Source organism: Struthio camelus, chromosome 1 (assembly GCF_040807025.1).
Source record: "Struthio camelus isolate bStrCam1 chromosome 1, bStrCam1.hap1, whole genome shotgun sequence".
In the NCBI taxonomy this organism is placed as follows: domain Eukaryota; kingdom Metazoa; phylum Chordata; class Aves; order Struthioniformes; family Struthionidae; genus Struthio; species Struthio camelus.
Window position 1 is genome coordinate 193583139 of NC_090942.1, and position 14492 is coordinate 193597630.

The 14492-nt window shown below is 42.6% G+C and overlaps 1 protein-coding gene across 2 annotated transcripts in view; it reads left to right on the plus strand.

The window, feature by feature from the left end:
- Window positions 1-7324, plus strand: part of FAM124A (family with sequence similarity 124 member A) — a 49225-nt gene extending 41901 nt beyond the window's left edge. For both annotated transcript variants that reach the window (XM_068929902.1, XM_009678591.2), the window contains exon 4: window positions 3382-7324. In XM_068929902.1, coding sequence (XP_068786003.1) covers window positions 3382-4203 — 822 coding nt within the window. In that variant the 3' untranslated portion in view covers window positions 4204-7324. The remainder of the gene's footprint in view (window positions 1-3381) is intronic.
- The last annotated feature ends 7168 nt before the right edge of the window (window positions 7325-14492 follow it).

Sequence of the window (14492 nt, forward strand, 5' to 3'; positions counted from 1 at the left end):
CTACTTTTTACCTGCATCTTGGTTAGAAAGTTGCTATTTAAGAGCCCTCAGGGTTTCTAGCAAGGGTGATCTGTCTCACCTTATCCATCTATCCTGGCCCTGACCTGCCCTCTGCTGCACTCCCCTGCAGGCAGTGCATCAGGTAAGCATCCTCCTGAATCCTGGGAATTTGGTTGTGCCTGTAGTCTTTGTGTTGCATATCTACAATCCAAAACTAACACAAGCTTATATAACTTGAGGGATATGTCAGTATTAGAAAGAGCTTAAAACATGTATTCTCGTGTCTGTGCTTTATTCCCACATGGGTTAAGAGTTTATCTCTGTTAATAAATTAAACATCACTGAAATCCCTGACATGGAATGGCACTTGGATGTGCTTGCAGGCCAGAGAGGATATTTCAGACACCTATGATTAGGCAACTATCAGACCCAGTATTCCTCAGTGTCCATTGAGGGACCAAGTTACCAAATTAATTACTTGTTCTTTGGAACACGTCAGTAAAAAGTTATGTCAATAAATAAGAATAATAAACTAATACCATCACTTAAATGCATGAGACTTATAGCAGCGTCCAAAATACCTTTGCATAAATCAGATCAAAATAAGCGTGTTGGAGTTGTTTCTGTAGGACTTGGGTTCAGCTCCAGATTGTAGTCACCTAAAGTGATGTCTAACTGCGGATATTTTTATGTGACCTACACTCTGACTCATGTTGTAGTCAATGGATATCTAGTCAGTACAGTCCAAGGATCTAGAGAGCAGTTCAGCTAACGAGATACAGGAATCTCCTTTAGGGAGAGCTGAATTGCTCTCCAGACTCCATTAGCTGTGTTAGCTAGACAGTTAAATTCTATCTGTGATGTCTGTGGTCTCTGTTTTACCTATGGTGTGGTCCACTCAAGATAAAGGAGAGGCTTTCACACTGCCCAAAGAACTGTTCCTCCTGTAAGTGTCTGATCTGTCCCAAAAAGTTCTGTGTTTTCTGGTACAGCTTCATCTGAGTTGCTATCAGTGCTTGTGGCCCCAAAGGCCTTACCTTTGCGAGGGAGTTCAGAAACAAGCACTTGCTTGGAGTATTGGGTTCTTTAGGTGCTTGATGGGCCAAATTATCAACTACATGTGCTTAAACACAAGGTTATGACATAAAAACAAGCAATGGCTGCCAGGCAATCCACAATCCTCTCTCTAATAGGTAGAAGAAATCTGTAGTACTTTTATCAACTGATCGAGTGTAGTGATTGATTCCATGTAGTTTATCTGATATCAGAGCTACTGCACAGAACAGATAAAAACTCTTGGTTAGTGCAAACAGCAATATAATGAATGATTGCTTGTACAAACCCACTGAAAGAATTTGTTTGTGTACCTTCAGGATATAATACTCTTTTTGAGTTATCTATAAATGCCTTTGGTTAAAAAACAGCTAGTATTTTCTCTTGCTGAGTAATTTCTAAAACAAATTAACTTACCTATTACGTGAGTGAAATAATGTTGCACATACAGATGTAACTTCATTTCTGGTAATGTTTCACTGATAGTTTAATTCATTTTATTTGACTCTTGCACTCTTGATGCTTTATCAATTAATGAAAGTGCTACAGTACTGTTAATTTTACTCATGAATTCATTTAATTCTTTACGGCATTAAGGAAAACAGCTTATTATATTATGCAAAAATAGATTATGAATTAACATACCTCATTAAGGACACATTGGAATATATTTATCTGCAGTGCCTAAGTGAACTCCTAAGTTTTGGCCGTCCTATAAATCACCTCTAGCCAGGCAATCACAAATAAGCAAATATTTTTTGCAAATGTGAAAATTCTTTTTTGCCTATAAAATCAGTGCAAAAAGAAAAAAAAGATAAATATGACAGATCTGGGTCACTAAAACAATACAACATGCACTAGCAAGATGTCATCAGCAGCAATCTAGAAAGCTCTTTTAGAGATGAGGGATTAAAAAGGACCTCCTGGGTTGCCAGGTTTCATCTCTTTCTGTCACATCATATAATCTCTTGTGTGAACTGATCAAGCTCCATCTTTATCTAGTCCTAGCAGGAGGCTCTTGCACTTCTGTTGTGACTAGAAATCTATTTTTCATTTGCAGTTTTAAGTTTTTTAATGGATAGTTCATTCATTCTTTATTTTTCCCTGTGCCTACAACTTTTTTTAATTCTTTTTCCTATTTGGGTGGCTTGAGTCATGTGCAGCATTCCAGATGCGACCTTCCTGGTGTCCTGTGCAGTGCATTAATACTTACTTAAATCACCTGAGACTGCCTGGAATCATGTTTCTCACAGCCTTGTCACTTTGATAGCACATAGTGACTAAGATACCTTATTCTTTCTCGTCTGCTGTTTCTGACTGACAAGTCCCATAGCTGAGATTATTGTTCATCCTCAAGGGTATGATCTTGCACTTTGTCCCATTACTTCCCTTCCTGTTTGGAACAAAAATCTAGAGTTTTGTATCGTGAGAAATTCCAGTAAGAGGAATTTTAAATAAATTTTTTTAAATGCAAAATTCAGAAAGCTTTGCAGAGATAATTGGGATGGAGAAAAAGGTCATGCTTGCTTGAACATCCATATCTAATGCCACATGAAATACTCAAGGCCATCTGGCCTCCTGCTGCTGAGGGCATTGGCTCCCCAGTTGTCACAGCTGCTAGCTTTTTGCAGATTCTTAAACGTCTGGCATGTAGAAAGCTGAATCCTGCCCTGGGAGTGAGATTCGGGATTCAAGTTGTAACTGTCAGGTGTCTTTAGTCCAGGTATCTACATGCAAATAAGGTGTCTAAAGCTCTGCTTTTAGTCATTGGTTAACACAGCATGTGGATTCTAGAGTACCATTCAGCTACCAGGCATGAAAGAGAATATGTGAAAGAGAGAGTTGAAGGGAGTGGTGAGTTCCTGTTGAAGTGAGGGAGAATGAGGTTGCTTTGCTAAAGGCTTTTTGATCTTTCAGAAGAAAAAATAAAATTATTTGCACCACAGTAACAAAGAACATATATTTCTAGTCTCTTCATTTTTGTTCTTTAGCTTCCACTAAGACGGTAATGATGGAAGACAGAACATGAATGAATTGGAATCAGTCAATAATAAGTGAGAATTCCCAGCTAGTATAATTCAGCCCACAAGGCAGGGCTTCTCTCCCATTTATTCTTGTTGCCTTCAAGGCTCCTTATGTAAATATTTGGGATTTTGACAGGGTGTTTTCTCTTTGTTATAGAAATGAAACATTTGCTGTGAGCATACTGAATGAAGTCTGCTTCATAGTTATTTGCAGTAGCAGCTCAGCAGTGGAGACTTAGGATTGTAAGACTGCCAATTCTGCATTGGTATGATCTTTCTTCTTTTCTCCCTCTCCCTGTTGCAGCAAGCATCTAGTTGGTACAGGAAATCTGCAAAGCAGAACAAGCTACTGTATCCATCTGTGTCAACAGATTCCCGCCTCACCCCTTTGCCAGCCTGTCTTCCTCAGAGCCACCAATCTGTCCCTGAGCAACCAAAAGAAATGGGTCAAAACAAGGTGCATCACACAAATGGCCTTGGTCATTACCTTGGTTTCTCCCAGCAGGACTTGAGACACAGTGATCAAGGAGACTTCACACGCAGATCCAGCAGTGCCTCCAGCATTTCCTGGTCATTTCAACGAAGCAAGTCTCTGTTCTGCTTGCCCACAACGAGCTCCTCTTCAGCCTCAGAGACTTTTCATTTCAGTGAACCATTTCAGTTTTTAAATCCTGGGTCACCTGCAACCAGGTTAAAAACGTGGAGATGCAGCCCCAGGCTTAACATTGATGACTTGGAGGGTGCACAGGAAACTGATGTGGACACAGGGAGGAAGCTATCCTTCTCAGACCTGTCTGTGGTCTCTGCATACTCTGCCCTTAATGGATTTGGCAGTGACTTGGAAGCCTCTCTTCCCCCACAGAGGCAAAGTGTCAGTAAGACTAAACAGGCTGCAACTAGTGGAAGACCTGTATCAGTCATGTGCAATACCTTTGAGCCAGTGGGTGGTTCATTGCCTTTGCTCTCTGAACGGTCTTCCAGCTCATTCTTGTCCTCTTCAGTTTCTCCTTCAGGATCCCTCTCCAGGGAGCCCAAACAGTCCTTGGGACCTACCCCTTGTTCTCTAGATGATCGTGTTAGTGTTTGCCCAGCTTCACCAACTAATGAAGAAGAATTTTACATCTGAAGTTTCTCTACCTTGCGACTTCCAGGTAAAATGTGTTCTGTTTGTGAATGACAGCAGTGGACCCACCTTGAGCTTGCAGAAGGTTCTTCACTGAGGAGAAGGTGATGCAGTAGAGCATGCTAAATATTTGAAGAAAGCACTCAGATCCCTAAGAGATAAGTGCTGAAATATGTACAGTAAGGCAGTGTGAGGTGGGGCCAGTACCTTTGTATCGGAGAGGAAGATCTGCACAGAGGCTTGTCCATAGCAGTGCAAGATAGATGATTTCTATAACTGACCAACCCTTGGACTGGTGTTGAAGGACATGCAAGGAAAGGCACATAATAATCCAGTTCTCCATCACAGAAACGGAAGAGTGATTTGTGACACTAAACTGCTTTAACTTTTCGATGAAGTTCCCTCAGCTCAGAAAAGATGGGAGGTTAAAGGGGTCTTCTTTCCTCTGTACAAGTTCCAAAGGCAGCTCTAAGCAGAGCAGGTCCCAGTAGCGTGACTCCAGTAGAGTCAGACAAGAAGACACCTTCTTGAAAGGTTTCTTCTTGAAAACCTCCATGTGAAGACACACATGCTTGCAGCTAACCTCAGAGTTTACAGTGCTGAGGAGGAAAAAACTTTCATTCTTTCCACAGGGAAGAGGATACTCTACTATATCTCTTACTTTGACAGTCCAGGTTTTGGAAAGTGCCAAGAGAGAAACCTTGTGGAACATTTTCTACCATCCCCTCAAAAAGCCCCACCTTTCCAATGGGGAGGGAGCAATCTGCTTGTTTGAAACACTCTGTGCAGTCAACAAGTAAACAATGTTTACTCTTTTTAGCTCAGGCAACACAGAGTTTATCTATTTAGAATACAAAAAAAGTAAGATAATTCACTGTTTTTTTTATATCCCTACAGCACCAGTTTCTATATATATCAACTCCTTATTTTTAAGGGGTTATTTTACTGTCGAAAATATTTCATGCAGAAACTTGTACTTCATATTTCCAGCCCAAGGACACTTGTTTCTGGGCAAAACAGATTTCTACTCAAATATATCAATCCAAAGGGAAAATAGGTCAAATTTTATGGGCTTTGTTTTTTCAAGTCACATTTTTAAAATTTGCATTCTTGGTTACCTGTTTTGCTTCAGTTAATTTTATATTAAAAAAAAAAAAGCAGGTAAATGGCTGTTAGTATGACAAATAGCTAAGTACATTCACCAGGATTTAGGTCATGTAAACGGATTGCATCATGCATGTACTAAAAACTTAATTTTGTGCCAGAGAGAAATGACACTGATTGCAGCTGTGGAATAGCCAGTAAGAAAATGATGATATTAAAAAATATATGTATAAATCTGTATGTAATCTATATACAGATGCAGATAGTGAAGATATGATGTTTGTTGTATTACCAGGGAGTTTTACTCAGAAGAATTGCTACTTTAGAAAAAGCACACAAGTACTCTAAATAATAGTTACAGAAAATGGAACAGCTCTGCAGGCCCATTGTGAATGCACACTTTTTACAAGCAATTCTGCAAAATGTCTGAGGGAAATTGCATACGGATTTATTGAGGAGGAGGGAGAAATGCCATTAAAGTTGTATCCCAGATCCAGAAGAGGCCAGAGGGAGTGTCAGGGTCAGGATAATACTCTTTTCAGGCTTTTTGCTTTCATTTTCTCCACATAGAGAATGAAGCATCGTGAGGTAAGCCTTGTTTTTTGTAATAAATACAAAATAAGAGTAGGAAATTTTATGCTCTAAGAACATAGGATATTGTCAGCCTTCTCCTGCCCTCAGAACTGCTTAGTTTTACTGCAGTTGTTGGTAAACTGTGCTGTTAAGAGAGGACTGGAAGCAGAAGTATCACCAGTGAAGGATTTGTCATGCTATGCATGTGTTTCTCTGCTCCGTAGTCCTTCTAAGTCCATAGAGACTTTCCTCTGACTTTAGTGGCCTTTAGATCAAATCCTCTTAGAACACAGTGGAACTGATTTATTTAAGGTTGTGCTCCATGTCAGGTCAGACCAGCAGTATTTTCCATCTACCTGTAAATGACTGGGCAAGCAGCAATGCCTGGGACAATCAGGCTCCACAAGTTTAAACTTATGATTCAGGATTTTTCTTTCATATTTGTGGTGGAACAAAAAAAAAAAGATGAAATAGCATTGTGTATCCATTGGGCAGCCATTTTATTAACACAAGCTGCTTCCAGATGTGCCCATCAACAGGGTAAAGCTGGTTCAAACCTGTCACAAAGTTTTAATATTTATTATTTAGAAGAGAAAAAAAAAGTATTTTCAAAATATTTTTAATAATACAGATAGCATTTGGTCTGAACAGTAAATCAAAAAGTCTTCGGAGATCTGATTTCAGCTGATATGTCTGTTAGATCCTGGAATCATGCCAACATTTAAACTCTTGACAAAAGCTAATTGGGGCTATTAATGGAGAGGAGGTTTGGAAATATGTTTCAGCCTAGAGTGTGCCTCTGCGATAAGTAGTTCAGCCCATCTGGGGGCCATCTCGCGACATGGCAGGAAGCGCTGATATTGGAAGTCTACAAGCAAGCACAAGATAGCTCAAGTATCAGTTGTGAGGCTCATGTGTGCTATTAACCTGCAACTGTACAAACATCTAAACTCACAATTTTACCACATTAATGCTAACAGGAAGAAAGCCAAATTAAGTTCCACAGACTCTGAATTTGTATTGTCTCCGTTGATTCTGTCTCCCCAGTGTTTCTGTTCTGTTTACTGATACTTGCCTAGAAATGAAAGTTTTAATTGTTTGTATTCATTGTGCTTGTAATGAAATTTTGGAATAACTTGAGCGTTCGACTGTCAGGAAAAGCAGTGATGATAGTGTACTGAAAACTTTTTGTCTGTAACAATGAAAGTCAGATCTTGAAGAGTGTTCTGTTGAAGGTAGTATTCATTAATACTCTTTCCATTATTTAAGCAGCGGCTGATCTATTCAGAGTTGAGTATGCACAAGTTTCAAGGCACTTACTTATGTATCATATTGTTGTGGTTAAATTATGAACAGTGTCATTAGAAAACTGCAGGTTTTCTTTAAACTCCTCTCCTTCTCATCCAGAATGTGTTGCTTTTATTAAATAAAATAGAGACAAAAGATCATTTGTGCTTAACCCTCTGTGTGTTCATTTATGAGGTATTACAGACTCGCTGACTATTTTAAGTAGGCTTTGCCTGACTTCAAAATGAGTGCAGTGACACAAGCTCTCCAGTTCTTGGCAGTGCGTGTCAGTGGGATAATTACAAAATAAACACAGCAGAAGTATTTTTATGTTAGGCTCAGCTTTGCCTCTGCAAACCGGATCTTTTTTTTCCTCACTGTATTATGGTAAATCATTTGCTCCAGTAAAACTGAATGATTAAATAAGAGCTGTGACAGATACTGGTAATCCTGCACACTTAAATCCCATCCTAGTTCATTTCATGTACATTGGCCTTCATGGTAGTGCTTGCCTCACATTTCCATCAGCATGGTGTTATCTATTATATTTTTTTACCCTTTTCCCCTGCCCTGTGGGATTTGTCTGTATGTCATCGTTACATTGTACATGCAAAGGTATGTAAGTTTGGTTTTGTTTAGTTTTTACAGTTTTATGGTTTAACAGTGCTGTTTTATATGTTTATGTGGTAGTTACAGAATCATAGAAACATCAAGAGTTCAAAGAGCCCTCTGGAGACAATCTAGTCCAAATTATCTGCTCAAAGCAGACTCAAAGCTGCTCAAAGCTTCAAAGTTAGTTCAGGTTGTTAAGGGCCTTGTCCAGCCAAGTTTAAAAAATCTCCAAAGGTGGCAATTCCACAGCCTCTCCAAGCAACCTGTTCTAGTGCTTAACCACTGTCATGGTGAAGAATTATTTCCTAATGTCCAGTCAGAATTTCCCATGTTCAGACTTGTGACTTTTACCTCTTGTTTTATTGTGTACCTCTGAGAAGAGTGTAGCTCTGTCTTCTTTGTAATCCTCTGTAGGTAATGGAAGATTGCAATTGCTCCCACAGCCTTCCCTTGTACATCATATGCTCCAGCTCCCTAACTATCTTAATGGCTCCAGCTCCTCTGAGCTCTCTCCAGTTTGTCAGTATCTTCCTTCTACTGGGGAGGCCAAAAACTGTACACAGTACTCCAGATGTGATTTCAGGAGTGCTGAGTAGAGGGGGAAAATCATTTCTATCAACCCACTGGCAGCTTTCTTGCTTATGCTGCCCAATATGCTATTGGCCTTATCAGTGCAAAGGTGCACTGCTCGCTCCTGTTCAACTAGTTATTTGCTGGGACTCTTTTTCTGAAGATCTTTTTCTGAAGAGTTGCTCCCAAGCCAGTAGGTACCCAGCCTGTGCTGTTGTAGGGGGTTAGTCCATGCCAGGTGCAGGACCTACATTTGTCTTTATTGAGCTTCATGAGGTTCTTGTTGGCCCCTTCCTCCCGCTTGTCAAAGTCTCTATGAATGCAGCCCTGCCCTTAAGTGTATCCCAATTGGATGTCATCTGCAAACCTGCTGAAGGTGCGTTACACCCACTTATATGAGTCTCAGATGAAGATGTTAAATAGCATTGGCCCCAGCATTGACCCTTGAAGAATGCCGCTTGTAACTGGCTGCTAGGTAGACTTTGAACTGTTGGCCAGTTTTGAGTCTAACAATCCAGCCAGTTATTCACCCACTTTGTTTGTGGCCCTTGTTATTCACCCCAACAGTTTGTGGCAATGAACTGCACTGGATTCATGCACTACTTAAAAAGATGCTGAACTCCTGTTTCTTTGAAGCTCATGTGTTGGCTTTGCACCTCCTCCAGCAGCTTTCTGCAAGACGGTACCTGGAGTGCGATTCATCCTAAGGACTGTTCCCACTGTGGAAGGGGCTACATCTAGTCTGCATTCCTTTTGCCTCCAACACTGTCCCATCAAACTGCGCACCCTCATGTCCTTCCCATTCACAAAGGGGAATTAACAGACAAAACAAGGCAATATAGGAAAACAGTAGGTGATATAAGAAACAATTAGCCAACAATACAACTTATTTACAGGTAAGTGCACAATTCAACCTATTTACACAGAGATTGGTGTTCATTCACATTCATATGAACTTAAGTTATTATCACCTGTTGTGGCTATTACCGGGAACAGGGAACGGGAACGGGAACAGGGAAGGGAGGGAAAAGGAATATGCAGCTATCCTGTATTGAATCCCCTGTTGGAGGGAAAAGGAATATGTATGTATCCTACAACAAGCCTCTCTCTCCTGTGTGGTACCACTCACTCGCCCAGTCCCAGTGAGCCATCTCAGTATTCCTTCATGCCTATCGATCTTCGAGTGGCGTCCCAGTCCGAAGGGAGTTCCTCTCCTCCACAGAACCAGCTGTTTCAGAATGGATGGTCTCCACAAGAAGTGAACACTTTCAGCTCTGTGTATATGCCTATGATCAAATTGTGAGTGGGGTCATACCTCACCCCGTGTCTGTTTGAGCATAACCGAGGTGGTTCTGGCAGGTTCCCGAAGGTTCCATAATTGACAAGCATGATTGACATTGCCTGCATGGTGGGTGGAGGTTAGTTGCGTCCTCCAGTCATCTCCTGGTTGTAGGCCGAACACCTAAAGCCACCAGGTCTACTCTCAGAAGGTCAACTGGAGGTTAACCGAAAGGCTATCATCTGATCTATCCATTATTGCCTGTAGTGGGGGGATGCACCACCACAGGCTGCAGGACAGCACTGACATTATTTCAGATAACAACCACCACCCCAAAATGTGATAATTGTGTCCTAGAGCCATAAGGATCCTGAAGCAGGCCAAGAGGAAACTCGAGCCAAGAGCTATACGGTGTATTCGTGGCCGATGGGATAGCTCTGGAGGATGTGGACGTGAGTGAAATAGTGCTGTTCTGGCTTTGGAGCCAGAGATCAGCCTTTGGCCCTCTTTTGTTTAGCAAGTTATACATAGACTGTGTTGTTTCAAGTTTGGCCACAGAAAGGGCAGCTGGTCTCTTAGCTTCGCAACTGAGCAGGCTCACTCTATCTCTGTATTTTGGGTCAGCCTTTTGAATTAAATGTAGTTCACTTTAGAATCAGTTGTCTTTTTAATTACTTTTCTCCTGAATGTATGAGGTGTAAAATACAAAATTTGCTTCGTACATGGAGGCCATTACTCTAATCTGTCCATCATAAATAAAACCTGCTGACCATTAACGTATAATGAAATGGCAAATGAAATGGATTTAGCCAAAGCTAACCAGGCAGTGTAGTCCTGGTAACAGTAAGAGGAAACACCCCAACCAAAAGTAGGACTGAAGGTAGCTCTGGGAGTTCATGTGTCTCAGTGACTGCAGAATATCTGCGTATTTAGTTTGGGATCACAGCAATGTAGCAAGCTACTTATCCCTGCCTCTTTTAGCATCCTAGGAAGCCGCAAGCCTGCAAAAGTTGCTAGTGCCATCTCGTGGTTTTGCTGAACACAAGTGCTCAAGCAGGAAGCAGCTTTTCCCTGCCAGTTCGAGTGAGTGACATCCTCACAAAGCACACGGCAGTGGGACCCTGCAGGACCCCTGCATCCAGCCCTCTGCACCCAGGCGGGGACTGCCTGACAACAGCCACAAACGTGCCCAGTTCCTGAAAGTCCATCAGGCTCTTTGTAGAAAGGGTCCCCAAAGAAGGTAGCGTCATGAATGTAGTGACACTCGTTTCACAGCACAATAGAAAGCAAGCCTTGCTTCAGCGACCTGCCGACTCGCCCTGCCTGCCCTCCTGCTCTGTGTGTGCTGCATTTCATTAGTATTTGCTGACAGTGTTTGTGCTGGGCTTCCATCCTCTCCACGGGTTTCACTGTGCTCCCTTCAATCACAGAGCCAGCGAGTGGAATAACTGAATTGCCTGATGGCCCAAAGGGGTCTGCCGGGTCGCGTTGTTTCACTGGTGCTGAGAGCAGTGGCACCTGCGTGCCGTGTGCTAGCAGGTGTGTGCAGCCCATAAGGCGACTGTTCGGCGCTGCACCAGGGATCGAGCTGAGCATCTGCTGTGAGCAAACCCTGGAGCACAGCGCTATAAGCTGGCTGGTCGTCACAAATTCCACTATTACTTTGATGAAAATTTTAGCCCTCCTGGTACGGCAATAATCTGCTAAGTATGACCCAGCTCCAAGACAATGGTTCTTGTTAGGCCTGAACTTCCAGCGATACCACCAGAGCATTCCTGCTCCTTCGATGTAATGCACATAGTGACAGGGCTCTACAAAATGATACAGTTTAAGAACACAATACATACTTTGATACCAATTTTATAATTCGTTCCACTTTAGCAAATTAAATAGATTTTTGTGGCCTGGAAAACAAGGTAAGAACACCAGAGTATTTGCAGTTCACTTGCACTATTACAAGGGCAGATTTTTTTTTAACAGAATAGCAATTGAGTGTTATCTTTTTACATGGTTTGCCATTAAACAGCTATGACTTTCCTGGGTTTTACACTCCTTTTTTTTCCTTTGGTCACAAGAAAACAAAGCTTTAAGTAATTGCTCTGTGGTTCGACTTCTGGATTTTGACTGGTGGCCAGCGTTCCCTTGTTGTGCCACATAAATCCACAGAAATGCAGCCTCTGCCCCTAAATTTCCCTCCCTGCCACTTCGCTGCCCTCCTTTCTTTTAATAGGTGCCCCTTGGGTTCCCCACAAGGAGGAATGAGGATGCTTGTCCTCCCCTGCCGTATTTACAAGGGCTATGTGGAAATGTCTAAGAAAGGAGTTTCAGGGCTGCCTGTGGCAGCAATGGGGACAGCGGCTGCCAAGGCTGCCTCTCCCTACTGCTTGGGTAGGCACTGGGGAGGTGAGAGCTAGCAGTGAGGTCAGGAGCATGCTGGGCTTAGCAAAGGATGGGAGAGGAGCGGAAAGATGGGATCTGGACATGACCTTCCTTGCCTTTTCTGGTCCCAAATGGTGCATCAGCTCTGGGCACGGGTGCCATGCAAGGCTCCCCTCCTCAAGACATGCTGTGAGAAAGAGAGGCAGTGGAGGGCAGCTGTCAGCCTGGGTGCTGTGGACACCAAAGCTGTCAGGTTGCCAACAGAGCCTGAGTGTGCAGAGTGTTTTCCACAGGTTTCCAGGACAACCTTTGCTCTGAGCTCATAGGCTGGCTCATCCCTTCCTCCCCTTTCTTTGCAGATGAGATCTGCATGCTCTCACAGACCCTTCTCTTTGGTTGCCACAGATCCTCCTTTTTCCTGTCGTTACCCTCCTCTCCTCAGTCCTCCCCTTTTCTTTGGCTTCTTGTTCTGCTCATCCCTCTCCCCCAACCCCAACAACCCACACTCAGAACAGCACCAAAGCCTCCTTGGCCAGCACGCCTCTCTTGCTTAGGATCTCCTTATTATGTTGATGGGATTTGCTACAAACCTTAACTCTAGCATTCTACACGGTAAAAAAACTTTGCTTTCAGCATCACTGGGAATTGCTTAGTGACGTCCCTGAGGATGCAGCTGCAGATGTGCCCTGCTCTTCTCTGCTCGTGGATGGCTTGTTATCTGTCAGATATACCATGTCACAAAATGTAGCTTTACTGATGCATGCCAGTTTTCTAATTCTGGGACAGTTGCTTGACTTTGGAAGCTGTGATTTTTGGTAGATGATCCAAAGAAAACTTGTCTGCTCTCTGCAGTGACAGCGAGGCCTCAGCCTGACAAGAATGAATAGCATAGCAAGATTGAACAGATTTTTACCTCAGACCATCTCCTGCTGATGCGTTAAGTTTGGCATCATCATTTGGTGAAGAAGTGAATCAACCTTACTAGAGTTGTGTGCAAAAGATATTGCAAAAAAAAAAAGAGAAAGAGAGAGACGATGTGTGAATCTATGTTGATTATTTTGAAACCATAAACAAATGGCATCAGAAAAAAAATCTGACAACCATATGGACTTTCAGAAGTGTGAAATCTTCTGAAAATGATATGCAATGATGTAAAGACAAGAATGAAAGAAAGACGTGAGATAGGGATGGACGAGAGGTGTAGACAGGGGACTGCAATGCATGGTACAGAAGTTAAGATTTTGGGTATACAAAATGCATGCTAGATAGCAAACAGTATATAAGGTAAATTAAATTAAAAGAAGTTACATAAAAGAATTCCCCTAAAGGTGACAGGAAAAACACTGTAAGCCCTATTTCTTGTTGCTGATTGCCAAACTAGACGCTTTAGGAAACTACAGTCTTAGGGATTGAGCCTGCAACAACTTTTCTGTGCTTTTCATGGGAAATTCACTAAAGATGCCTTAAGCAATATGAGTTTTGCACTGGGCAAAAACTACAGATACAAGAAACCAGGACCTAGCTGGAGCTAATCAGGTTCTTTCCACTGACTTTCACCAATGACACACTTCCCATCCCAGATTTTGGGAGATATTGGCTTTGCCACTAAGAGGCAAGTGGGACAACAAGAAACCAGACTCATGAATTTTGTAGCTTCAATATAGCACATTTCCGTATACATTATGTGTCCATATGGCAGGGCACACCGCAACAGGCTGAAGGTGAATGACATGAAGTCCTGCACATGCCGGGTTCACCAAGGGTCTGGCTGCACCTGTTTTTCCAGCTCAGAGGGTACAGCAGCCTGCTCCCTGTCCCAGAGCGTGTAGGCACCAGGGAAAAGCCAAGCAAAGGGCATTGAGCTTTGGGGTTTGTGTAGCTGAGTCTAGTTAGGAGGGGAAAGGCTAACCAGAGTGATGAAGAGGGAGGAAAAGATTGTCCTGAAGGCATCTGTGGAGTGAAGGAGATGGGAAGATGGCAGGCATTGATCATTTTTATCTCATTCAGTGATCAGGGTGAAACTCTGCTAACTGGTTCCTGTCCCGTTTCTCCCCTAAGCCCGTAACTCATTTAGGGTGCTACCCCTGGCATCCTGCCTCCTCTACGGCCATGTGCATGAATTGCAGCTGGTTAGGCTGAACTGTGATCTGCCTACCAGCTGCATCTACTCCAGGGCGGAGGGAGAGCCTGACGTCGGGAAAGGAGCTGAACTCTTTGGTTTGCCCACTTGGCGGAGAAGGGGGCTGTTGGATTTAGTGGCAGACAAGTGCCACCATGATGCATTATTCTTATCTGCCGGCAGAAGAGAAACTTAAGAAGTCTGGACTCTAGCCATGGGGCTTTAAATGCTAGCACTCTTACTCGCTTTACCCACTGAACATTTGATGCTTTCTCCCTTGTGAGTATTGCAGCGCACAATTCCCTAAGACGTAAATTGCAGAAAGTCTACTGATGTTTGATTTATTAATGGCTCTTCTTTGCCTCTTTA